The sequence below is a fragment of the Diadema antillarum genome, unplaced genomic scaffold, assembly GCF_040938485.1.
Source record: "Diadema antillarum isolate AM-2024a unplaced genomic scaffold, OU_Dant_1.0 scf00000035, whole genome shotgun sequence".
NCBI classification, from domain to species: domain Eukaryota; kingdom Metazoa; phylum Echinodermata; class Echinoidea; order Diadematoida; family Diadematidae; genus Diadema; species Diadema antillarum.
The window spans coordinates 1,909,863-1,937,016 of NW_027270924.1; the positions used below are offsets into that span (position 1 = coordinate 1,909,863).

Genomic DNA, 27,154 nt, shown 5'->3' on the forward strand with positions numbered 1-27,154 from the left:
ATCTTCGCTTTTACGTTCAAAAGTAAATGGAAATAACATTCAGCTCCGGAAGATACTAAAATATATGTCGAATGATCCCTTTGACGTTCGGAAATGAATAACAGTGATATTCAGCTCCGTACGACGATGAAATGCCGAATGTTCGCTTTTACGTTCGAAAGTAAATAGTGCTCAATAACATTCGGCTTCGGAAGATGCCAAAATAAATGTCAGATGATTGCTTGAACGTTCGGAAGTGACAAGCAGTAACATTCTGCTCCATAATTAAGATGCTAAAATAAATATCAGACATTTGCTATAAATTTAACATTTCGAAATGAATAACAATAACATTCAGTTGCGTTTGATGGTAAATGTAATGTCGGATGACGTTTGAATGTGAAAAACAGTATAACATTCGGCTCCGTACGATGCTGAAATATGTCAGATGATTCATTTCACTTTCGGAAGTGGACAGCAGTAACATTCGGCTCCTTCGATCATAAAGTAAATGTCGGGTGTTTGCTTTTGAATTTGGAGATGAATAACGGTAATATTCTGCTCCGTACGATGCTAAAATAAGTAACAGATTGTTGCTTGTACATTATGGAAATTATAAACGGTATCAATCGGCTCAGTTAGATGATAAAATAAAGAGCGGATGTTTGCTTTCACGTTCGGAAATGAATAAGGATGATATTCAGGTCCGTAAGATGATAGAATGAATGTCGGTTGCTTGGTTTTACATTCCGGAAGGTGTTAAAATACTTATAAATGTTGAATGATTGCTTGAATTTCCACCAGAAATAAATAACGGTAATTTTTTGGCTCTTTACGATGCTAAAACAAATGTCAGATGTTTACAATGTCTGCAAATGCTCCCACTTTCTCATTTCAAACATAAATTTTGACCAATTTAATAGGCATCAACTTTCATAATAATCTATAAGCCTATTTGCGAAATCTTAGAACTCAGAATAACGGTATAAGATGATTAAATTTTCTCCTTATTTTAGACGTGGGTACCTGTATCACTTCAGTAATACTTGATATTTATTTTTCTATGTTTAGTAGGACCGATAGTTTTGCTTGTTTTTTTTCTTTTCGGGCCACCAAAAAATAAAAATCAATCATTTTGGTGGCCCGATCGGGCCACCGAAATAAAAGTTAGTGTGGAGCCCTGGCCTTTTGTGGATAAAGTGTCTTGCTTAAAGGCAAATATCGGGCTTCGAGGGGATTGAAACCGCAAACCCGTACCATGGCTAATTGATTCAGATTTTACTTAAGTACATGTACTTGAAGGTCAACTTTAGATAGACTTTTTTTTTTGCGATACAGCTGGGGCTCCATGCGCATTCATTTACAACAACAGTATAATCGGAAGACGAGCAGAAAGAATGTCAGCACCAGGAGTAATCGCACCGGGCCGAAAGGGGAAAAGGAAAAGTATATCCTGAATCTATACCCCCCACATCGACAAGAAGACAAATGAAAAAAAAAGAAAAAAGAAAATGAATGGACCCACATGACGCATAATTTTGGTAAATCTGCGGGATATTCGTTATTTCATTTTGCTGTGTTCAAACTATACACCAGTATAGCTTTTCGAGTGTGATCTTAATGCGTATGAATGTTCTATGGACTTTAAGTTTATAATGCGAAAGAGGGTAACTATATAACAATCAACGACATTGATAACGCCAAACAATAGGAAATTTCAGAGTGCAAGAAAAATAAGACGTCCCGGAAGTACGCCAGACATCATAATTGCTTTTTTTTTGTTTCTTTCTAGCTCCACAGCATCACCTAGGAAATCGATTTGACCAAGAACAAAAGCGCGTCCCTCTTTTCTTCCTGGGCAATATACCCCGGACCCTTCCCCTGGCCCTAATCCTAACCATAACCCAAACTCCTCACCCTAAACCTAACCCTAATCTTTACTCTAACCTTACCATTAACCAGTATTTAGCGGGGGAGGGGGGGGGGGGGGTAATTGCCCTCTGGGGTTAATTGCCCGGATTAGGTTGCAACACACAACAAAAACCTCTTCCCTGGCCCTACACCTTCCCGATCTCCGTGTGTTGTCAGGTGAAACGACATGTTCAAATACAAGAATAAAACAACAGTAGGTATTGATTGAAACTCGACACCCATTCATGCCAGCCAGGCCAGGCTGAAATGTAACTTCAAAGCACATTCCGACAGCTGGCTGGCAAAACCACATGGCAAAGGAATTTGCGCGCGCGTGTGGATTGCTCAATAAAATTGGAGGGCCTGGGAGCGGGAAAACAAGGGTGATTACTGAGTAGTCTGTGAGTTATCAAAAGCAGACCTTTCGAACAATTGCAAACGTCATGATACTATTTTGTCTTCCTTTTGGACTGAAGAAAAAAATCACAAAGACGAGTTGAGTACACGTTGTATCACAATTTTTTACATAGCCATGCAAAACGATTACTACACTCATGTTATGACAAGAAGAATCAATATTCCAAGACAAATACAAAGCAGCCTCGGGTACTGACGGTGACAAGAAACGCCACGCATTCACAATGCACGTTGGGGAGCAACAGGGAGGTGGGAAGAGACTCGTCCCGCCTCCCTGGGAGCAACATGGAGTTGGCAGGGAGGGGTGATCCTGGAGTTTGTGAGAACTTCCCGATACTCCGTGACAACAGGGAGGTGGAAGAGAGACACTCCACCTCCCTGGTGACAAGACGATTGTGACGATCTCAAAGCATGGACCCTACCTCGCCCAGCAAATCTGCGTGCTACTTCTCAAAAATTTGAAGGAACTTTGTCTCTGATCTGTTTAGTTGTTTTTGCTGAATATCAGGAGCTTTTCATGCCTGACGTTCAAATGGATGGTTGCCAAAAATTTCATAATCTATAAATCTCTCAGTAATTTATTTTAGGCTGTTGATGCTGCCGTAAAAACATTAGAAATTTCATAGGAACTAGTCAGGATAAAGACAAAAAAATCTCCGCACAAAACAAATACAAGTATCTTTTATTGTCATTGGTAGTCAAATTTGTGTTATACAGATACATTGTATGATTAAAGCAATAGGCATAGTATTAACTATTGTATTACACGTAGTAACATTTTCATGGTAAGTTTGACGTTTTAAAAATCGCAGGAGAGTTTTTTTTTTTTTTTTTAAGGAGTGCAACCATTTCTAAACGTGAAGGCATGATAAATGAAAGGAGAAAAAAAAAGAATCAACGTTTGTAATCCTGGCTCTTCGACTTGAGCTATCTTTAATTAAACATTCCTTCTCTGTTCATCTCCAAGACCCCAGACTGTTCATAATTATGACCTCCGAGAATGCGCCAGTACGCGCGGTTTCTTCTGTTGATTGGTATCTCTCTCCACCCCTCCCCATTCCCCACTCTGGCACCTTGGCATCGTGGGATTTTTCATGTTTCTGGGTAAACTTTCATGTGAAGCGTGCCTATCAAGTCACCACTTGACTCACCTGCTGGCAGTGTAATAATGCGAGCAGAAAGTGGTAGACATTTTCTTCTGCTGCAGCTACTTTTACTACCGAAATACTCGGCTTTGTCACCGCACACAACCACCAGTTATTCGGCGAGACACACGTTGTGTATTGGAATATAAATGGACTTTTGCACCTTCCTGAATTGAGTAAGTGTCTGACCGTTGTTGAAATCGTGACATCGCTAACGTTAGACAGTTGGCGTTAGTTTTAGGCTTGCGTATGCGTGATTTCATGGGTTCAATGTTCGATGGAATATGTTGGCTGTGGGGAAAAATGTGGCTTCGAAATTTTTGCTTGCCCGATTCCATTGACTGCGCCCATGAGTACAAATTTGACGACCATGACAATACGACATTGCCAGGGGAGTTCTGCTCAACTACAAAATCTTTTCGGTATTTGATATCGCTATTTAAATGCCTTCCGCCGGCAGGAAATTGTCCGTAGTAAATATTACGAACGACAGTTACTTAACCGAGGCATCTCCGAGTCTCGCAATTTCCGAGATTTCTTGCCAGTCCACATGACAAGTCCGCTAACGCAAGATCTAAAAATTAACGCACAGTAACGATCTGTAACGCACAGTAACGATCTGTAACGATCTGTAACGATCATTCACGCACGGTGATCGTTAATTTTGTAACGCAGAAAGATTAACGCAGTACCGATCGGCGCTTGCGTTACACGTAAATTTAACGCAAAGTTTATTTTGGTATATACTGTAACTTATCCCTTGCTCTCGGCATAGGAAAATATTTGGAAGTAGAAGCGTTGAAAGAGCACAAATCTCCACAAAGGCCATGAATGCCATGCATGTAGAACTGTAGAAAAGCAATCATCTGTTCCAACTTCAACAATGAACTTATCCTGAAAATCTTATTAAAATCCATTCATAATTTTTGATTAAGACTGATAACAGACCAATTAACAAACTCCAGCGAATACACTATGTGCCAGAGGTAATGAGGATGGCTGACTTCTGTTTCTCTTGAGCATCTTGATGGATATGACTTAATTTAGTTGGAATTCTGTGCCAGGTAAAAATGAATTAATCCAGCATATGTGTACACTGGTTTGTTTATCCTTTGAAAATTGTATCACCATAGTATTTTAATGCTTTCCCACCGTCAACCCTCCTTGTTAACAAAATTCCATTGTACAATGTATATAAACATGTAGTCCCAGACCTGCCAATGTTAACATTAATATTGAAGGCAAAGGAGAAAAGGTGACCTTCATAGAAATCTCTTGACCATTGCAGGAGCCAGTGGAGGGCCTGGACCCAGATAATGTCCTGGACCTCCAGATGGACGGCAAGCTGCATGTTCTGTTTGGAGGCACCAAGGTGGTTCAGCACTCGCCCCCGAGCAAGTCGGCTCCAGGACTCAAAGGTAAAAGAGCATTCCTCTTACTTTGAACTGTTGATAAACTTGGGATGTGTGCCAGAGTCTTCAGACATAAAGACATAATTTGGGTTTCCTAGGCTTAAAAATAACATAATTTATGGTATAATGTCCACGCTGTTAAGTTGAATAAATAAACATTGAAACTTCAAGAGTATTGTACATTGAATCAGCTGGATTGTACGTAATAAGAGTTTTCCCTCTCAGATATAGTGACTTAAAGTAGGAGATTTGATGTAACAGTAACTTCATCCACTCATCTTTGTATCATTATGTTTAAAGGCGTCTTCCAGTTTGCCCAGCTTGTCTTAACACTCAATGTAATATACAGCGTACATGAAACCCAAAGTGTTTTTGTTTCTCTTGGCAGCTACAGACAATGGGTGTATAGCGTACGTTCTGCGCACTGGCTTCAATACTTCTCAGGTATGTTTTGAATGTGGGATTTTGTTGAAAAACATTATATTTTAAAGGACTTTTGAGAATTAGCAGTCAGTTGGGTAAATCATTCTGATTGAAGAGAGCATAAGTGCTTGATTTGATTTAGAAAGGCCTCAAAATTTGATCGAGTTTCATATCATCACTTGATATTCTTGAAGAAATACAAATACACTGAACAAATGCTCCCTTGACTTACAACATTAACCCATCCTGTCTTTGAGATAGTAATTTCCCATAGGCTCTGTACATGCAACACTAAGTGCCTGCACGCAGTGAGTTAAACATGCCAAGTAGATGTGTACGGTAAACCTCAATGCCAGGGAGATGAAAAAATCTAGTGTCATCAGACATATACAAGGAAACCATGTCATAATGGGGACCTAAAGACCACAACAATTACCTTGTTATATCTGGTTACTCTCTATACCAGAGTACAGAAACAAAGAAGTATATAGTGTTAGAACCTGCACAATTAGCTTGTTATAGGTGGAGGTTTTGTTATGTCCGACCTCCCTTCAATAATAAGGTTCCACCGTACATTGAAACAGAACCTGTTCAGGTGTGAACATTAGTAAAGTAGTGGTTGGTCATCTAGTATGGATTCTATGGTCTGATGTTGTGCATCCTTTTCTCTCTCCCGTCTCAGGGGAAACTCCTGAGCACCATCCTCTTTGGGGTGAAGCGGGTGACGGCCAACAACCTGGAGACGTTCCTCTTCATCCTCTTCCTCCTCATCTTCGCCATCGCGGCAGCCTCGTACGTCTGGATCGAAGGTCAGCTCTGTTTGCTAACTTTTGCCGGTTTGTGGGCAGAGAAGGACTGGGTTGGTGATATTCTCTCTCCGTGCCATCATGGGGGGGGGGGGGGGGGGGGCATGATTCTGTGCGGGTTGTTCCTCAGCAGCAAGCGGATTCAGTGAAACAGCTCTCAGATTTCTGTCGCAATGTCCAGACAATTAGGATTTATTCATGTCTGAATCTTTGAAATACCGGGGTGCTTGATGTATATATAACTGCAGGGGATTCTAGATAATGCTATCTCCATGCCGTAATGCGTGCTTATGTATTTTCTTCTGTGTCTGTCCTGCCGAGTCTTTTCCACTTTTTCCTATGTTTGTTCTTAGTTGCAAAGTCAAGTAGAGACAGCTGTGATGTTTTAACACGCAAATTTGATTGTGAGGCACATAGGCACACCTCCGTTCTGTAAAATGTTGGAAATCCTGCATGCAAGTTACTGTTATATACTAGTTTGCAGCTATTCTAGGTTACAATACATGAAGCCAGCATGGCAATGTTTAAAATGCCCAGAGGTGATTGTTTGTTGTGTAGACGAGGCAAAGGGAAATACATGGATAGTCATTGGTGTTGGTGATTGCACTTGTTTGGTACTGTGTGGAATCAAACATTGGCATGCTGTTTGCGAAGTTTTTTTGATACAGGAGTTTATAGTTGTCCTTCACTTTTCATCACAGATCATATCAAAATGAATGTGGAATGCATGGATTTTTTAGATGAAGTAGTATTGAAGGTTCGTCTCCTTTTTGTCGCAGGCACCAAGGACCCAACTCGCAACAAGTACAAGTTGTTCCTGGAGTGCACCCTCATACTGACATCTGTCGTCCCCCCAGAGCTCCCCATCGAGCTATCCTTGGCAGTCAACTCTTCTCTACTGGCCCTCACAAAGCTAGGCAAGTTTGGAAAGCCAATGAAGAGCATCACATACCCACTTCACCCTCTCCCTTTTTACCCACTCCCCTCTATTCCTTTCACCCACCCTCTTTCCTTTTTGCCTGTGATCTGTACCCCTTGCAGGTTTCCCTCTCCTTCTTCCCCTCTCCCCTCCACTCCCCTCCCCTCCCCTCTCCCCTTTTCCCTTCCCCATCCACCTTCCCATTCCTCCTCTCCTCTCCCCCTTCCCCTTTCCCCCTTCCCCTGTCCCCTCTACCACCTCCCCTCCCCCATCTCCCCTCCTTTCCCCCCCCCCCCCCTCTCCTTCACCCTCCCTCTTATCCACTCCTTTTCCCCATCCCCAAGCTAAATTCACATATTTTAAAGAAGGCTGAAGATATTGTAGGGAAGTATTGGTCTTAGGGTGCTCAGTAGTGGTAAAAACATCCTGACAGTATAGGAGTGAGCAAGCAATGTCATAGGCCTGAGAAAAATGTCTTCATGCATTTGTGCAAGATGAAGTGTGTTTACTCTAAAAGTGGATATTGGCAAGTACATTTAATTTTTTTTTTGCTGAGCTGGGTAACATGAGTTTCATGCTTTTTTAATACCCCGGAATCAAGGCAAACGTATAGCAAGCAAAGATATATGCTTGCTCTTATTTTCGCGCTAGTAGCTGGTTGCGCAAAATTCTTGAAAATTTCAACACCATGAAAATTTCCACTTGTACAGTATTGCTTACATGCACTACAGTAAAGTTTCACTGTGGAGAAAAAAGACACTTGCAGCATTCCATCATTGTCACATACGGTACCTGGAAGACTTAGTGCAATGTTGATATTCCACACTGCATGATGTACAATAAAAGTAGAAATTAGTCTAAACATTTTCATAAAAAATCCAGTACATTTCCCAAGGGGACGATGACAAAATCCTAATTAGTCATTCTTTGTGACTTGTAGGTGTCTACTGCACAGAGCCATTCCGCATTCCATTTGCCGGCAAAGTGGACATTTGCTGCTTCGACAAGACTGGTACACTGACCAGTGATAACCTGGTGGTTGAGGGTGTGGCGGGCCTGCAGTAAGTAGTACATCGATTCAGCTGTGTAATCTGTCTGTGTGATAGACCTGCAATTTCCTGTTGTTTTTTGTTTTAATTCATCGAGTCTCTCTGTATTGTGATTATGATAAGGGATCTGTTTCAGTGTTGATTTTGGTCCCACTTTGGTGGTTTGACGATTTTAATTGACAATGTTTGTTTCTGTATGATCACTTTGAGAACAGAAGTATGTTGGTAATGATAGAACGTGCCAGCTTCCATGGGATCTTACTGTAGTGCTGTGATGCCACATATACAACTGATTTTTTTTTTTTCCACTTTTCTTTGACCTCTGCCCAGGGGCCGGGACAAGATGTGTGCCATCAGCAATGTTCCCCTGGAGACGGTCCAGGTCCTGGCCACGTGTCACTCCCTTGCCCAGCTGGACGACACACTGGTTGGGGACCCCCTGGAGAAGGCCACACTGACCGCTGTGGACTGGACTCTCACCAAGGGTCAGTTTTACTGATGCAAGATGCAAAAATAATTGCATTCCACGTCCAGTGCCTTTTTCAACTTTTGCAGAGATCCCTGTGTTCTTCTTCAATTTTCAGCATTTGTGGTCAGAACTTGAGAGAAGTTTAAAGTTTGGCATTAATAGCCCTTTGTAGTGTATGACTTCTGAGTTCGTCATTTGTAATATGTGAATGAAAGTTCATAAAAGAGTCATTATTCACAGTATGATTACATGTATAAGTGTACAGCAGGATTGATATAATCATGCTTTTAATTGATTTTCCCTTAACCCTAAAGGGGCCAGGCCTTTTTGGCTATGCTCAGACCGGGGGGGAATGGATTCCCCCCCCCCCCCCCCCCCTGAGATCTTGGCCATCGGTGGTGCGATCGCGATGAAATTTTGCGTTAGACCCACGTCATAATCTACAAGATTGTGTCATAAGATTTTTTGAAACAATCATTTTCTAATTTTAATTAATTAATTATGCAAATTAAGCTCAAGATGATATTTTAGTCTAATTAAAAGCATTGAGAGTCTAATTTTTGATCTGGAAATCTGTTTTGTCATATTCAACAATTGTACATCACAAAAACTTGCAAAACTCATTTCAATTCTTATGTATTTTATTGTTTTTCAACTTTTGTTTTTTCTTTGTTTTTTCATTGGAAATTATCACTGACCACTTTTCTACCATAATTAGCACAAAATCAATCAATGAAAGTGATTAATTGTAAAAATAATCAGGTTTTTATGACTTTCATGACAGAACACTGTTTTCCATAGGAAATGTACACAAAATCACAAAATTGTGCCCGTTATAGGGCGACATTCCGTTACAAAAATGGGCGTGGCTTCGCAAAAGTATGCGCGGACATTGCAAATTTGGTCTCAAAAGTTGCGCGAGACTTGAACGAAGAAAGTCAAGAAGCATCGAGACGAGGCCTTCTTGCGTTACAGATTTATTGCGCGAAACGTCGAGGGGGGAGCGGATTCCGCCCCCCCCCCCCCCCCCCCCCGGCCCTTTTAGGGTTAAGATTTGCTGTTTTTGTCGTGGTATGTGAATTCACCTAGCATTTTAGCCCAGTTTGGCCAGAGATGTAAAGGAAAAATCCTGAGTGATACATATTATGGTCCTTAAAGCCAAACTTTTTGTGACCCATCTTCATCACTGACATCAAGGTGCATAAATAAAGTTTATGCTCGAGTTAATGGTGAGTAGATAGGCACAGATCATTGAAGCAAGGTTTTGCACTTTAACTGGCATAGAAAATAGTTTAGTTGAATACCTCATCCATTATTTTCTTTAAAGTCACTATATCTTCCCCACCCCCTTCCACACACACACACACACACACACACACACACACACACAATAGGTGACGTTGTGATCCCTCAGCGATTCAGAAGCCAGCCCCTCAAGATCGTCACACGGTACCATTTCTCCAGCGCCCTCAAGCGCATGGCAGTGATCGCTTCGCTGCAGGAGCCCGGGTCGGTCGACTGCACCTACCTGGCTACGGTGAAAGGAGCCCCAGAGACGCTCCGATCGATGGTAAGCAGCGAATACAAATCAAAGATGGATTAGAAAGTCTGCAAACTTGTGACATGTAATCAATTGAAGGAGATGAGATAAGCACCAATTTTTCATTCAAGATTAACTGACTAACTTACAACTGTATGTGTATATCTTTATGAATGGACAGGCCGTTATTATGTCAATTTGTTTGCATCTGCTTTAATCTCAAAGTGCATTGCACTGGTAAAAAATAAGATACTGTTCTGACATATTTTTCAGGTGTAACCAATTCTCATAAGATGCCTTTAGTAGGGAATAGCCCTATTCATCAGTGTGTCTGAGTGAACTATCCCAAAATTGGCATGTCATTGAATTGAGCAAAGATTATACGGTGTATATTCCAAGGTGAAAAATGAACAGGACATTTAGTTTATCAAGTAACCTGTTGGTTCCTTTGATACCATTGATACTGTGGCACTAAATGTAGTGATAATCCTTTATATGTCTATGTTTCTAGTATCACTCAGCTGCAGAGGGTGAATTGTTGTAATGACGACAGTTTTTACATGTACATGTATGTCTATATTTTTGTGTTGCTCACATACGATCAAAGAGTAGTTTTTCCCATTGTGCACAATTGCCGTTTTTGCTCCCTCCTGAGTCCTACGTAGTTCTCGTTCATGCCCAATGAGTATGTCGCTCAGATATGGCTGTAAATAATGTCAGTGAGATATGAACTGGAGGTGGGTATTCTCATGTTTTTGCAAACTCTGTTTTTTTTTTTTTGTCTCCTTTCTACATAGTTCTCATTCGTCCCAGATAACTACGATGCGGTCCACTCAGAGATGTCCAGACAGGGTGCCCGGGTCCTGGCCCTGGGCCACAGGAAACTTGGCCATATGTCTTCACAGCAGGTATGGGGGACCTTTCAGCCATATATTGGCACAGTTGACCACCCTATTGTAATGCCAAGCCCATTAGCTTGTGTGCATTTGTTACACTTAGTGCTGTATACTACGGGTTTAGCATTGGAAGTTTGAATATAAGTCTGTGAAGCTCTAATAAGCCAGTTCGGATTTAGCTCTTGGACACATTGGTCTGAATGACCTTTCTTTTTTTCTCAGTTGGTTAGGGGCTCTTCACTCGTTTTCAGAGCGACATCATGCATTTAAAAGCTTGACGTAACGATTTATGGTATTCATAAATCCTGCTCAAACAAAGAATGAACTTGCATAGACCAGATGACCAGAATGATCCGTAAATCAACACTTGGGAAAGCATCCATTTCATCTTCCTGCATTGAATGTATCAACAATCTCTTTCTGTTGATATTGCCAAATACCACTTTTTACTGTCAGGTTGATGTCCTGGCAAGCAGCATTTAGTAGGATTACATGGATAATTATTACATAATGATACATCACAGATGCTTATCCCAGCAAATTTAAAAACCACAATGCCCATTGGTCTGAATGACCTTTTTTCTGCTTATGCACAACATGAAACTGCGGACTGGCTTATTGTAGTCAACAAATGCATCCAAGCATTTTTTGTTGTTGTTGTTGAATGTTGTGTTTACATCTCTCTTCCCGTGCCTTACAGCTACGAGACCTGAGCCGGGATGAGGTAGAGAAGGACCTTGTGTTTGCTGGCTTTGTCATCATCTCTTGCCCCCTCAAGGTGGACTCCAAGGCAGCCATCAAGGAGATCCAGCATGCCTCGCATTACGTGAGTCATGTGACCATTCAAGATTCAGACTTTAAAGGGGAACTTTCCCCATATGTACATGTGGATTGAATTGATGCAGCATTATTTGTAGAATGTATCAATGCAGTTTGAGGAAAATTGGACAATCCATTGAAAAGTTATGAATTCTTAAAGTTTCGGTGCCACCATCACTGGATGAGAAGACTACCGCAATTTGTGACATCATCGCAGAGCAAGAATACTAAGAAAATAGAGAATTTAACATATTTTCATTCTTCAAGCATAATGAAAGAGCAATTGATTTTACCTCTGTCAAAAAGCAGGGGGGTACAATATTACTCATAACATGTCAGTAACAAGTTAAAGGAATATGATTGTACTTTTCTCAAAAATGAAAATTATATTTTGTAGAATTGTCTTCTAAGTTTCTAATATTATTTTGCATTGATGTCACAAACTGTTGTAATCTTCTTATCCAGCTATAGCAACACCAAAACTTTATGAATTCATAACAACTTACAGCCGGCAACATAGCGAAATCTCTACATTTCATGAGCCCCCACGGGTGGATGCTTTATGCTTTAAGTTCAAGAGGAATTAAAGCAAATATCAAAGTAATTACATACAAGTACTATATAAATGAGTAAATTTTGTTCCTCCTCTCTCTAGACCACCATGATTACAGGAGACAACCCCCTAACTGCCTGCCATGTGGCCAAGGAGCTTCGCTTCACAAGGAAACCTCACACACTCATCCTCAAGCCACCCTGTGAGACAGGTAAGTGTTACCATGCAGATGCTATGATTGTGTTGGTATATGGGGCTGACAGTCCTAGCGATGCAGATACAAGATATTTGGTTTGTGATAAACTATTAATAAAATATATTACGATAGTATGGCTTTCAAATTTTGATTTATTACTCAATTTGTGACTCTTACTTTGATGGCAACATATTTTGTTGTATTTCTCAATCTGTAACTCTTAATTTTATAATAGTGAAAACTAAAGGATTATCGTTGCTAGTGCAGTAGTTAGGCTGCATTTACACCATGTTCTCGGCAACCACGGCAGCCCCGTTTCAGGCCACCGTGGACAAAATGGGATGGGCTTGAAACAACATGGTGAGACGGGATTGGCAAACGCGAGAGGCCGTGATTGCTAGGATGCCATGTCACATTTTTAGACTGTCAAAAAATTTGCCACGGCAGTCCCGGTGTTAATGAGGAATCTTGTATGCAGTGATAAAACGGGGTGAATGCAACAAAACGGGGTGGCAGGTAATAGGCCGTAACAAAACTTGGAGGCTGTCAGTAGCGGGACGCGACTGAAAATATTGATAGTCTAGTCTGACCAGACACCGTGAAAACAGCGCCTGATAGCTACATGTTCACTGGGGCGAGGACTGGAATGAATAAGACCATTGTGCGAAGGGGAGAGAACAGGAGAATGTCTCATCTACCCACAGCGCACTACGTTACGGGCAAATGGGACTGCTGTGGCTGCCGGGGAACATAGTGTAAATGCAGCTTAAACCTGTTCATTGTAGTGGTGTTGTTTCTACTAATGTTTGGTTGTTTGATTGTGGCAGAGAGTACCATTTCTGGACTTGTTTCTTTATTGTTTACACAAAGGGAAGGCAAATTGATAGAGTAGGTGAGGTTTCCTAAAATATCTTCTCAGGCCTTGACAATGGAATTTGGGAGTTGTCTTTTGCCCCCCGAGGTGCATTTCACATGCAGGTACATGCATATTTGCCTGATTGCTCCTTGGAATTCCCTGATTGATGTGTAAGTGTTGGCAGTCCTGGGGGGTGTTTCATAAAGCTGTTCGTAAAGATACGAACGACTTACGAGCGACTGGTGATCAGTTCTTGTGCTGAATTATGGAAATTCTGATAGGTATAGCAGTACTATTAGCACATAAGAACTGATCACCAGTCGTTCGTAAGTTGTTCGTAACTTTACGAACAGCTGTATGAAACAGGGCCCTGAGAATGTATGTACATGATTCCTTTCTCCCTTGCGCAGAATCAGACGAGTGGCACTGGCAGGCCATTGACGACTCTGTGACGTATCCCATGGTCCCCTCCAAGGAAGAGAGACGACTCCTATTGGCTAGTGATCTCTGCCTCACAGGCGAGGTATGCTCTGGACGTAGCGGCCTGAAAAAATGAGAATGATTCAAACTGAAATTACTTGTGCACCTCACACAGCTAATGTGTGTTCATAAGCGATTTCGAATATGATGATTTTTCTTCTTTATGTATTTGATTTATGAATTAGCACTAAACTGAATGCAAAGAATATATGCAGAGTTCCTTTAGGAAAGTGTATTTGTGCTTTCTAAATTTTGTTTCTACCCATAAATTCCAGGATTGGTTTTTAAGATAAATTACACCATTTAGATAATTCTCTGAATATGGAAATTTCAGTGTTTGGTACATTTTGATGCTGCTTGATATTTTTTTTTAAATTCCCAATGATAAAACATGTACATGTAATTGTAATTTGTTTAATATGTAAATCAGTACGTTTATTAGTAGTATGTTTATTGTCTGTGGAATCAAGAAAACAAAATTTGTCTTAATGAACTGTGTACAAATAAATTTGCACTTTTAGAGTAGTCGCATGCATGACATTGCAGAAAATCGGGAGAGGCTGATACTGACATGCAGCATTTAATATTCTTTCCACTAGTTCAAACACACACATGATGATAATGAGTCATTTGTTTTATTTTTCTTTTCCCTTTTTGGTCATCCTTTGCAGGCTATAACACATCTCCAAGCCACCAACCAGTCTTTCCTGAACACCATACTGCCAAAAGTCAAAGTGTTTGCCAGAGTTGCGCCGAAACAAAAGGTACAGTAAGTGATGTTATACAACGTCCAAGTAGATCCTTGTAATTTGATTGGAGGATTGTTGGTGACGTGATATTCAATAAGTACTCCATTCAACGCGCCGTGCAATTTTGGTTCTATTTTTGCGTGCAACTTGGTTCTATTTTTTCGTTCTATTCCACTGTTCGAGAAATTGTACGGTACTGCGTGCAGCTAGCACAGTGTACGTGTGCGGTACATGCATGCGCGTACGTAGGCCTACGTAGTGCTAGTGTACGTGTATGAGCGCTAGTGTAGCTGTGACCTGTATCCACACTGATTGCGCAAGCCAGAAAGAGAATCGCAGTGGATCCACATGTAAGTATGGCTATATTTTTCATACATATAGCGACTTTTAGGCCTACTTAGACCAAAAAGATCTACTTGGACGTTGTATAAATCAAATAGTGTATGGCCTTTACTCGTGCAATGGAACGAGATTTCGCACTCGGTGAAAGATGAGGCGCACTATTCAACTCGGCTTCGCCTCGTTGAATAGAGCGCCTCTATCTTTCACCTCATGCGAAATCTCGTACCATTGCACTCGTGACCATTCACTATTTGTATACTATTGTATGAAGTTATCTGATTATATGCTTTCTGCATGGAATCACCCGGACAAGGAATTAATGCAAGCAAATGTTGAACTGAGATAAACACATTAATTGTTATCTTCTAGAATGTGTTGCCACTGGAAGTATCATGTATGAATTCCGTGAAGGGTTTAATAATTCTGTATCAAAAGCAAATGAGTATATGACCAAAGTAGTTACCGGAATTAGAGAGAAGTTTTTCTGCACTTTATGAAATGTTAGCAGTGAACGATGGATATTATGATAGAATGATACAAGGCATCATCCTGCAGAAATGTTTTTTTTTTTTGACAAGATTGGTTAATACGTGGGTAGTTCATTTCTGCCTCACTTTTGGATGCAGATAAATGACATGATCTCTTTTCTAACAGGAGTATGTCATCACCACCCTAAAGAGTCTAGGCTTCACCACCCTCATGTGTGGAGACGGAACCAATGATGTGGGTGCCCTCAAACATGCACACGTTGGTAAGTCTATGTGTAGTCTTTTTGCAGACTTTTATTCAAAATAGGTCAGTGGGTATGCGCTGTCACGTCATAACTTCGGTGACAGTGATGTTCTTTTTGTCTGTTCTCGTGGCACCTGCCCAGTTTTCAACTTGGACGATGCCAGCGGCTATCTGCAGTCATTCAAAATGTGTTGCACATTGCTGTTATAGGATGGAATTCAAAAACTGATATTCAAATACTGATATTCAAACACTGTTGACAAGGTGTAAAGTAGAGAAATAGTTCAGGCAAGGTAAAACGATTCCCCAATGAAAATATGCTGGATCTAGACCTCTCGTTTTGAAAGCTTGGCAAGAGATTGTTATTTTGTCCAGTGCAGAGTTATATAGAGTTGTAGCAGAAGCCAACTTTACTATCAACTGCAATTCCATATGATATAAGGCCCTGACTCCTTTAGACTTCTGGAACACTTGAAAGACAAAATATCTTGCATGTTAGATTATTGCTCTCAGATATTACTGCTTCAGACAGGTATTTTTTCCTGCTCTAAATATTCCAGCTGACTATATATATACATGGTTCTTAACAACTCAGTTATGTCACATGTCAACAAAGTGTGCCCTAGATTTGAAGGACTGATGTCATTACATATTATTACTTTGTTTGTACATTGTTTATGCACAGACTTCGCATTCATGAAGAGATCTAGAAATAGTTTGTGTAGTCAGATTGCTGTCATGGTGTGTAAAGCATAGTCTGAAGCTGACGTGAATTGTTTGTCATTTCTTTGCCAAAAGGTGTGGCTCTCCTCTCCAATATTCCAGGAAGGGTGATTAAAGACAAGAAGAAGCAGAAAGATGAGGTATGATGTGGGGAGTCGAGGCTCCAAACAGCATTAGCTTAGACCTATGGCTGTATTTCACACTTTGCTGATGTGCACTTGCTTGTATTGTATGTGCTATATAAATACTAGTTGTTGATTGGGTCATAATGCAGTCACATGACTAATGCAAGAGCATCAAAGTTGTCATATTGCATGCAGTGATGTAACATCAGGCAATATAATTCCATAATTTGACTGGCTCCAGACGAGACTACAATGAAATGATGTGTATTTATTGAGACCATACAATATGATATATATTCCCTTGTCTGTTCTGTTATATAATAATAATATAATAATAAATATCATTTATAAAGCGCTTATTACAACGTTTCTAAGCGCTGCAGAAAAAAATTGGAAAAATAGATTCAATTATGGAATATATACAAATTGTGATACGATGAAACGCAATACAAGATACAAAATACATAAGATGAACATTGTAAGTTATAACTTAAAGAACGAACTTAACATATATACAGACTGCATTTAACAAATCAATACAAATTACATGGCATGAGAGAACAGATGAGTTTTGAGTAATGATTTGAAGGAGTCTACTGTTGGAGCTTCACGGACGTGGATGGGCAAGTTGTTCCATAGTGTAGGTGCAATAACACTGAAGGCGCGGTTGCCATAACGGGTACGGGTGCGCGGTGCCGATGTGAGTTGAAGGTGTGCAGTGGAGTGAGAACGAAGGCATCTGGTTGTTGAGGAAGTAGATATAGTCCGGAGGGAAACCAGATGATGAAGATAGGATGGTGCTAAGTTGTGGACAATCTTGTAGGTGAGGAGTAGAACTTTGAAGATGATGAATATATTGACTTGACAGTCCCATGAGAGTTATGATTTCGCCTTGAGGCAATATTTTTCCTCAGCACTGCCTGCCTAGGAAAAATATATATATTTTTTTAACATATGACTCCCATAAGGGCAGCAAGTGTTGGAATACTCCCTTAAAAAGGCAATATTTGTATCATATCATGTGGAGTCTTTGAAAAATTCTGCCTGCTTTGGCATGCATTTTACTTTTGACCAATAACGATTCCATTACATTTTCTGTCCTCTCTTTCTTGTTTGTTTGTCTGTTTAGGTGTGTAATTCAACTCCAAATATGCTTACAGAATAGCAGACTGTACATTTTTTTTGTTGCTAGAAACATTTTGTTTTCAGTGCTGATGCTCAGATGTGAATCTGTGAGAAAGGAAAAAATGGGTAAAATGGAATTTAAAAAAATACAAAGATTGGCTTTTGTTTTGTCATTTTAGTTGTCATTGTTCCTAAGATGGTAGTTTCTTGGCTCGATGCACTCGTGTAGCTTGGGTCTCTATCAATTGTACAACGTGTGCAGGATGCATCAAGCTGCTGGTTGCTGATCTCATATTACTTAGATAGTTCCCTCATTGTAAGGAAGGAGAGCTGGTTGTTTGTCATATGCGCATGTGTCAATAATACTTGTAAAATGGTAACATTCTTGCGTTATACACTCTGCAACGCAGATGGGAGATGCGGTGGCGGACGGCAAGCAGGCCAAGAATTCAGCGGCCCCTGAAAAGGCCCTCCCGGGCCCATCACATGGGGGAAGGCATGGGGCTGGTGGAGGCAAGGCAGCACGTCAGAGGGCTATAGCCAAGGGAGAGGACCTAACGAGGGTAAGTCACAGCCTGATCTTTCATTCTCGGAACTTTCTCTTATTCATTGCCTCCGCCAAGGGAGGAGGTTATGTTTTCGTTACTGTTCGTTCGTTCATTCGTTCGTTAGTTAGTTTGTCCGTGTGCAAAATAACTAAAAAAGTAGTTAACAGATTGGGATGAAACTTGCAGGAAAGGTTGAGAATGACACAAGTAACAAACGATAAACTTTTGGTAATGATCCGAGAATTTGGGGGGAATTTATGAAGGATTTTTTATGTTTTGGCAGGTAGGGTCAATGAACTTGGGAGTTCAGGCTGCGCGTATTTGAGGTTTGCCTGCACGCACTAAAGTGCATGCTCTAGTTTCTGTTGGGGCGAGGCGCACCGTGCAGCTGAAGGCTTATGATGTAGCAAAGGCTTCTATATTTGGAAATCTGGCAACTTTTAGCACCGATGTTGTGTGTACGAATGATATCTCTATGGAAGAACAAGATCAGTGTAGTGGTGGAAATAAGCTTCATGCTTGGCGAAGGTCTGCGCTCTTTGTGTGCTTTTCTAGTTTATTTATTTATTTGTTTTGTTTCAGTAGGGTAGCTCTGTCAGTGGCTAAACACTGTTATTCCCGAGGCCCTACTTGTCTTCTCATTGTTTTCCTTATGGGAAAATATTTGAAACTTCAACTTTCTCCGGCAAAAGAAAGATGTGGGGGGGGGGTGTAACAAACAAATAAATTTAGTTAAGATTTAGCATCCAAGAAAACGTAAGCTACCTCAGTGAGTAGGCCAGTCCATTGTCCCCAGGAGATTATTTCCAGAGGTTGTTCTTACTGCAAAAAGTCACAGTGTGCATACACGTATTTATGAGATGAAAGTTGGATGGTGAGTTGAGAGATTTGAAAAAAAAAAAAGATATCCTATGAGGAAACAAAGGGATTATGATTTTTCTCATGGACGTGGTGCAACTGCCAATCAGTGCACAGAAATATTTGATCAAGGTCAGTTATATACTTTACAGAGCTGCTAACTGGCAGGTTTTCAACATATCTTGTACTTCTTCATCTCAAATAAGAAAATGTTTTTACCAGATAGGCTAAATATTTCATTCTTATTTTTTGTTTCGTTCATACAGTGTATGAACTATTGGTGCAATTTTCCCAATTTGCTAACTTATCATTTTCCCTTCAGAGCAAATACAAGTGTATGTACAGTATATTCATATGTGCACACCCATACATTTGGTGTCTATTTGTTTGTTTGTGACTGTATTTTTGTCCGGAGAATTCGCAAACCCAGGATATTTTAGTGACACTGATACTTGTATTGTCTGATCCCTTGACAGAAAAAGATTAATGCCCTTCTGAAGGATATTGAAGAGCAAGACCAGCCCCAGGTTGTGAAGCTGGGTGATGCCAGTATAGCCTCGCCATTCACCTCCAAGCTCTCATCAGTGCAATGTGGTATGTGTTGGTGGACAAATTTCTTTTAAATCATTTTTTGATTTTCCACCCATGACCCTTTTCTGACCTGTATGTTCTTTCTCTGTATTTCTTTTCTTTCTTTCTTTTTTTATGCCACAGAGGCATAATGTTTTCAGGTTGTCTGTCTGTCCGTCCATCCATAATCAATTTTGTGGACAGCATAACTTAACTGTTAGAGGTATCCAAATGAAACTTGGTATATATATCTGTGAGAGGACGAAGTTGTGCCTTTCAGCTTTTGGTTGCACATGCTGAAGGTCAAAGGTCAAACGTTAAGGTCAAATTATTGATATTTAATGATTTCACCCATATCTATGCAATGCTTCAAGGTTTGTTTGTTTGGCGTTTTTTTTTTCAAAAAACTTAGTGCATATATACATTGCCAGATTTTCTGGGGCAAGTTTTGGGCCATGGGGTCAAAGTTCAAAGTTTAAGAGGAAATCCTAAAGATTTCACTTGTTTTCACTGTATATCAGAAACGGCTCTTGATATCTTTATGAAACGTGACATACGAGGGGAGACTGAAAAGTTTTGAGCCTTCAAGAGATGGTAAGAGGCAGAAGTACTTTATTGCTCTATTTTTCTACATAGTCCCCTTGTGAGTCCACACACTTCCTCCAGCGGTGACGTAGTGCCTCTATGCCACTGCAGTAGAAGTTCTTTGGTTGGTCCTCCAGGTAGGAGTCAACAGCATCAATGACCTCCTCATCAGTGGTGAAGCGTTGTCCAGCCAAATCTTTTTTGAGGTTTGGAAAGAGGTGGAAGTCCGATTGGGCTATATCTGGTGATTACGGTGGGTGCGGAACTAGTTGGAATCCACAGTCATGAATGGTTGCCATTGCAACCGCTGATGAATGCGCTGGAGCATTTTCCTGGTGAAACAAGACGCCTTTTTTGATCATTTTGTCCATTTTTTATGAATCACCTGATACAGAAAGTTCAAGAACCTGTAAGATAAGGATAAAAATTGTTATGACCAAGAAATTCGCTTGGTAGGATTAAGATATAATGAAGACTTCATGGACCAAATTTGGCCTTCATGTCTTAATCCTTTCTATGTTAGGCTCAAAACTTTTCAGTCGCCCCTCGTATGTGTGCACTGCTTTCACTCTTCACTGCAGTGTGTCACATCATCAAGCAGGGCCGCTGCACGCTGGTCACCACTCTCCAGATGTTCAAGATCCTGGCCCTCAACGCTCTCATCCTGGCCTACAGCCAGAGTGTGCTGTACCTGGACGGGGTCAAGTTCAGCGACGCCCAGGCCACACTACAGGGTCTCCTATTGGCTGGCTGCTTTCTATTTATTTCAAGGTCAAAGGTTAGTTCATGCCATGACATCAGTTAAAGGTGCATGGTCCCAGTGTTTTAGTCAAATGCGTACATGGACGCACGGCGCAAGTTTCCTATAGAGACCTACGCTATCGACTCCTCTTTAGCGCTTACGCTGTGGCCCACTTCCCCGAGTCCGAAGAAGTTCTATTCACTGTAGTCAGTGGTCAGATCACAGTTCGGCTCATGATTCGGCTGAGGGGGATGACAGCTTTAGCAAACCTCTTTTGTGATGTCATGATAACAAGCACATATGCACGCCCCCTGGCATTACTACAGACTGCGCGATGCGCAGAGAAGACAACGAAGGCAACGCTACTTAGCAACACCTACGCACTTTACTCTTGATGACAGCTCAACTTCGGTTATCTTCGTATCAATGCTAACGTCGATCGGCAGTATCATCAACAGCGCCCTCTACACTACCGGGACTATGCACCTTTAATGTCAAGTACTGATGAGAGTTTTGGGCAAATTGCAACATCCAGTGAAATCTTCAAATCTCCAAATTGTTGTTTCTCTTTAGAGCAAAGTATGTGTGTGTTTCTGGATGTGTTTAATGTGTGTACGTGTGTGTTTATATGTTTCAATGTATATTTGAGTGTATTTGCATGTGTGTGTTTGTATCTTTCTCTATAGGATTGAATGTATTTATGTGTTTGTGTGTTTATGAGTTTCTGTACATGTATGATTGAGTGTGTTTGATTTACAAGTGTGTATGTGTTTGTGTATGATTGAGTGTATTCAATTTACAAATGTGTATATTGTTATGTTTCTGTGTGTGATTAAGTGAATTTGATTTACATTTGTGTGTTTATGTATGTTTCTGTAAATGCTTGAGTGTATGTACATGTGTGTGTGTGTGTGTGATTTTTTTTCCTCTCTCTCTCTCTCTCTCTCTCTCTCTCTCTATGAGAGCTGAAGGTGAGTTGTGTTTTCCTTTATTCTCTTCTTGCACACAGTAGTGTGAAGGAAGATTCAATCAGGGAGGTGTTACAGAGATGGAGTGGCAACTCTTCATAATTCATGCAAACACATGTTTGGGTTCAAGGCGTTACAATGGGATGTCTAGCATTCCACTACGCTTTTAAGTCATGCTCGGCACTGCTCTAGTTGCAAGACGAAGTTCGGAGACGAAGAACGCATTTCACCTTTCGTTGAATTACAAGCTTTATTTCACCGTAAAATTTTAAATGAAATACTCGAATTGATCTAGAATAGTTTAGGAAAGAATTCAATATTATAAACATGTATTTCTAGTTTCTTCGTAATGTGCAAATCGAAACGAAATGAAAAGTAGGCCCTCTTAAAAACCGAATATTTTTCTGTAATGCGCACATTTCCGCATGTTAGTTTTCTATCTTTTAATCTGGGATATTTTGATCTTTCAAATAAAGTACTCCGCTAAAGCGTGTTCCAGCGTGCTTTTAAACTACTTGCTGTTAAAATTGTCAGTTTTACACTGCATTTTGATTCGCTGCTCCAATTCAAGGTACACAAATTCATTGTTGCCATCACATTGAAAGCAAGAGCGAATTGCAGTAGGGGCAAGTATTTCTAGATGTGAGAGCGCTAGACCCGATTATTGATGCTCTCTTTTGTCAAAGCACATGGGTAACACCTGTAGTTGAACGCATAACTTCTTGGCGGTGCCGCGCATGACTTCAAAGGAGAGCAGTAGTTGTCTCTCCTTCTCTAGCACCTCCCTGATACAATCATTTCTTTTTGTATGGGATAAGTGTGGGTAGCTCAGATTACAGCAATGCCATGATTTTCTTGTGCAGAATGTCAGGCTATGTCTTGGGAATAAATTTGCTGATGGCTTTTATTGCAGTGCATATTAACTTTCTTGAATACGACTTGTGGATGATTGCTGTCTAACTCTATTGTCGCTTCCATCCCCACACCAGCCTCTGAAGGTGCTATCGAGGAGTCGGCCCCTGCCGAACATATTCAACGTGTACACGGTTGTGACGGTCATGTCTCAGTTCGCCGTCCACTTCTTCTGCCTCATGTACCTTGTCCAGGAGGCCAAGGCCAGGTCTCCCAAGAGGTCAGTGTCCAAGCAAAGTCCACTTTCCCCACCTGTGAGGAAAATTTTCTCGCATTTTGCAAAGCAATAAACAGGGATGCCAGTTTTCCGGCAATAGCCGGAACTCCGGCTTTTTCATATTTTGGTGTCCAATTTCCGGCTTCGTGATATTATTTCCGTCTGTGTGGGAAAGCCGGAAAACACGAGAAAGAAACAAAGAAAGAAAGAAAGAAAAACAAAAAAATATGATCATCTAAACTTACGGGACATTCACTTTCACGATTTCGTAGTATGTTTCGCATATACTTGGGCATGAGAATATCACAAAACGACTGTCATGCAAAACTAGCGCGATGTTGCTGCTGCTAGCTGGGACATGCAACACGTGCGATGATAGCGATCGTACAGTGTGTGGTGTTTCTATGCGATGTACTATGAGCGGTCGCGGTGCATGAATCATACTGCGCTCTCGCTATAGCTACAGCGCTGAGACGGTGTGGTGAGTCGATTGAGTCAGCTGAACGAAGCAAAACTACGGATTTTACGGCACTAGGACTTCTTTATTTTTGCTACAAATTCTTTTTTTTTTTCTAGAATACGACCACATTATTGTCTGGAAAGCATTATACCAGCACGTGCGATCGCGATCGAACAACGTGTGGTGTTTCTAGGCGATGTACTATGTGCGGTGCATGGATCACGCTGCGCTCTCGCTATAGCTACAGCGCTGAGAGAGTATGGCGAGTCGATCAAGCCAGCTGAACGAAGCAAAATTACGGAGTTTACGGCACTAGGACTTCTTTATTTTTGCTACAAATTCATTTCTCTGGATTAGATTTGAGGGAAGAAGAGCCCTCAGAAATGCTCAGATTGCACCAGAGAGCATCTAAGAACCCCAGAGCTTCCAGGGCCCTTGAGCGGGCCCTGGACCCCGGCCGAAGGGTCTTCGCGCTTCGCGCTCGTGATTTGCGCTTCGCGCACATCAATGTCGTTCACAAAAAAAATTTCCGGCCCAAGAGCAATTTGCCACTGGCATCCCTGAATAAAACTAGCACTAAGATAGTGTGTGTAAAAGTGCACACATTTTTGCTTGTTTTATGAAATGTAATTTTGTATCTGTGATTTCAAGATAGGTATATTGTTGGGGTTTAGTTGCTATGTTATTTGTTATTTTCTTCACATTCGCTAGTCCTGTAGCACGAGTAAATTTGCTGTCGTAATGCATACCAGTTACCCTTAACTGGTGCCCTTATGTGCTGCCAAAACTCATAACTGTCACGGCATCGGTGAGTTGTTAGAAGTGCTCACTCAATTGTCGTGTTCATCCTCGAAATTTAAAACGTGACATTCGTCTTTAATACTTGGCCAAAAGTGCAAAAAATTACTCGCATGAAAATTTCCACTTGTACAATATGCGTCTGCTCTCAAATTATCATAAAATATTCTTTTGTAAGAAGTCATAAGAATGATTTCTCTCAAGTAGATGCTTCCAGCTCTGTATTTGTTGAAGGAAGAAATCGCTGGTGACAAAGATGCATACACGGCAATATGTGTGCGAATATGCGTAGTTTATGTTTGCGAGTTTAGTGTAATGTGTTGGGTATCTGTAGCTTTTTCTAATAGGATAGACAAATATATCTGTCAGCTTTTTACAAAATGCTCCCATCAAGTAATTTCATGTAACTAAACACAGCTTGAGGAGGAGAAAAGCTTTGAAGGCACCAGTAGTGAATTTTTATGGGGACAAGGACAGAAGATTTGCAAAGTGGTTGCTCAAATATTTGGAATTGGTCACCTTCAAAGAAACCTTGATGAAGCCAAATATTTCACATTTTACAGTGACTGTCACAGCCATGAAACATTAGACTCGTGATTCGTGTGTCTTATAAAGTGATGAATTTACAATGTTGGGATCAGTCTGTCGTCTTCTGTGTGTTTGTTGGTTTGTATTTTGCTTTTTTTTTCACTTATATATTCACATTTGGGTTTTTGTTTGTTTTTTTGTTTGTTTTTTTGTTTCAGGGAGGAGAAGTTTGCTGACCTAGAGAAGGACTTTGAGCCAAACTTGGTCAACAGCACAGTCTATATACTGTCCATGATGTTGCAGATTAGCACCTTTGCTGTAAATTACAAGGTAAGGAGACATTTTGTCTGCTGTGTGTGCTTCTTGTTTGTCCGAACTTGCCAAGTCTCCCTGATTCTACAGGGAGAACGATGATCTCTTAACGTCCAGCGAAGCAGACACATGAGAGGCAGAGGAGAAGTACGCAGAACAAACTTGGCTATCACGAGATGATATCAGATGACATTTTTATTCTTGAGAGTTAAAATATATATATCACAAAGGGCTCAATTGCACAAAAAGTGGTTCGTACTTGACATCTGCAATCTCTATCATCCAGTGATACTTTCACATGTGATTTGTTTTTGTTTTTTTTTGGGGGGGGGCCAATTTATTTTCTTTTGCTGTTGCTATTTCACTCTTTTCCTATTCTTTTTCCCTTTTTTCCTTATTGTATGAGTGGAAATCACTGATCTCGTTTGAAGAACAAAATCAGTGGTGGGAATTAGCTGCTTGGCAGAAGTCTCTGCTTTCAGAGTGCTTCTCTAGTTGTTAATGTGTAGCTTTTTTGTTTGTTTGTTTTCACTTAAAGGGCCATCCGTTCATGGAGTCCCTGAGGGACAACAAGCCCCTCCTCTACAGTCTCTTCTTCTCCACCGTGGCCGTGTTCGCCCTCGTCTCCGGCGTCGTGCCAGACATCTCCGATCAGTTCGAGATAGTCGAGTTTACAACTGATGTAAGTATTGTAGTGGTTACCTCATTAGGTACACAGCATTCACGGGAAGGAGTATTCATAACTCTTGTTTAAAGTGCAAAACAGTTTACATATGCCTGCAGAACTGTCAATTTTTTGCTCTAAAATGTACACATATGCCTACGAAATGTGTGAAATAACGCTGTAATAATACAATTTCATTTGAGTACCAACAAAATTGCGAGATATTAGCCAAAAATTTTTGCCGGAAGTATGACAGTCTATAGTCAGTTTGCTTAATGTCAAATTTTGAGATTACCGTTACACAGCGGATAAAAGCACCAAATTTGGAAAGATGATTCCTCAGGTCCTACTCATTGATATTTGAATAGGAAAATTGTCTATTCTGAAAAATTCTTGTTTTCATGGTATAAATGTTGAATTTCATTTTGCAGAAAATTTTGCGTGCATGAAACTTTTGCAAAGTTGGCGACGAGGCAAGATTGCGAAAGCAAAATGTGCACAATTCTAAACGATGCATTGAATGCCAGTGACAGTGAAAGTTTCATGTCGCGAAAATAACAAAATAACTGCACCGCCTATTATCCTGTGGCAGAGTACCGATTGCTCCCTGTGCACCAGCAGCTAGCTGTGCAGCTTAAAGTTCAAAAGTTCAAGTATGTGTTGCACAATAGAGTTTTGTGAGTGCACAGTGCATACACATGCAGAGTGAAGTTTGTCATTACTGAGGAGGGCACTCCAATCCTTGTGAGCAGAGACAATTTTTACGTAGTTCGCCCTCTATAGGCAGTGAGTATATAACCTCTGATATTATTCCACTTTTATATCATGGAGTAATTTTTTTCTTTCTCTATCTATCTCTATATTTCTATCTCTCAAACAGTTCCGATTTCTTGTGTTTCAAGTTCTTGTGGGTGACATGGCAGCTGCTTTCATCATTGACAGATTTCTACAATTCTTCTTGGGAACGGCCAGATTGCAAGAGTCATAGTAGTCTGTGCCGTCGCGCTAGCGAATTAGAAATGTTATTATACAAAGATATAATTTATATGCATATTTCTTAGAATTGCAAAATGAAAAATCATCTACATGTATTGTGAAATTATGCTAATTTCTCTTTTCCATAATGAAGATGTTTCCTCTTGTTGATTTTGTTTTCTTGATTTGCGGAGAGTTGATGGTATGATGTAATCATATATTTAGAATATTTGATTAAACTCTTCTGAGAAGTCATTGAGTAGTATTTGTTCATGCCGGAATATCCACTACTCTACAGACTTTTGACATACAAATAAAATGCTTTTTGCATGTTAAACGTGGAAGATCTAC

General features: G+C 40.6%; 1 protein-coding gene across 1 annotated transcript in view; it reads left to right on the forward strand.

The window, feature by feature from the left end:
- LOC139744163 (endoplasmic reticulum transmembrane helix translocase-like) overlaps window positions 1-26,816 on the forward strand; it is a 35,560-nt gene extending 8,744 nt beyond the window's left edge. The window contains exons 7-28 of the mRNA XM_071654619.1: window positions 4,741-4,870; window positions 5,253-5,308; window positions 5,970-6,096; window positions 6,873-7,010; window positions 7,953-8,073; window positions 8,392-8,546; window positions 9,925-10,100; window positions 10,868-10,978; window positions 11,667-11,792; window positions 12,441-12,549; window positions 13,801-13,913; window positions 14,542-14,634; window positions 15,616-15,712; window positions 16,492-16,556; window positions 18,077-18,233; window positions 18,966-18,970; window positions 19,549-19,666; window positions 20,809-21,005; window positions 22,927-23,069; window positions 25,071-25,182; window positions 25,703-25,846; window positions 26,709-26,816. Coding sequence (XP_071510720.1) covers window positions 4,741-4,870; window positions 5,253-5,308; window positions 5,970-6,096; window positions 6,873-7,010; window positions 7,953-8,073; window positions 8,392-8,546; window positions 9,925-10,100; window positions 10,868-10,978; window positions 11,667-11,792; window positions 12,441-12,549; window positions 13,801-13,913; window positions 14,542-14,634; window positions 15,616-15,712; window positions 16,492-16,556; window positions 18,077-18,233; window positions 18,966-18,970; window positions 19,549-19,666; window positions 20,809-21,005; window positions 22,927-23,069; window positions 25,071-25,182; window positions 25,703-25,846; window positions 26,709-26,816 — 2,601 coding nt within the window. The remainder of the gene's footprint in view (window positions 1-4,740; window positions 4,871-5,252; window positions 5,309-5,969; window positions 6,097-6,872; window positions 7,011-7,952; window positions 8,074-8,391; window positions 8,547-9,924; window positions 10,101-10,867; window positions 10,979-11,666; window positions 11,793-12,440; window positions 12,550-13,800; window positions 13,914-14,541; window positions 14,635-15,615; window positions 15,713-16,491; window positions 16,557-18,076; window positions 18,234-18,965; window positions 18,971-19,548; window positions 19,667-20,808; window positions 21,006-22,926; window positions 23,070-25,070; window positions 25,183-25,702; window positions 25,847-26,708) is intronic.
- The last annotated feature ends 338 nt before the right edge of the window (window positions 26,817-27,154 follow it).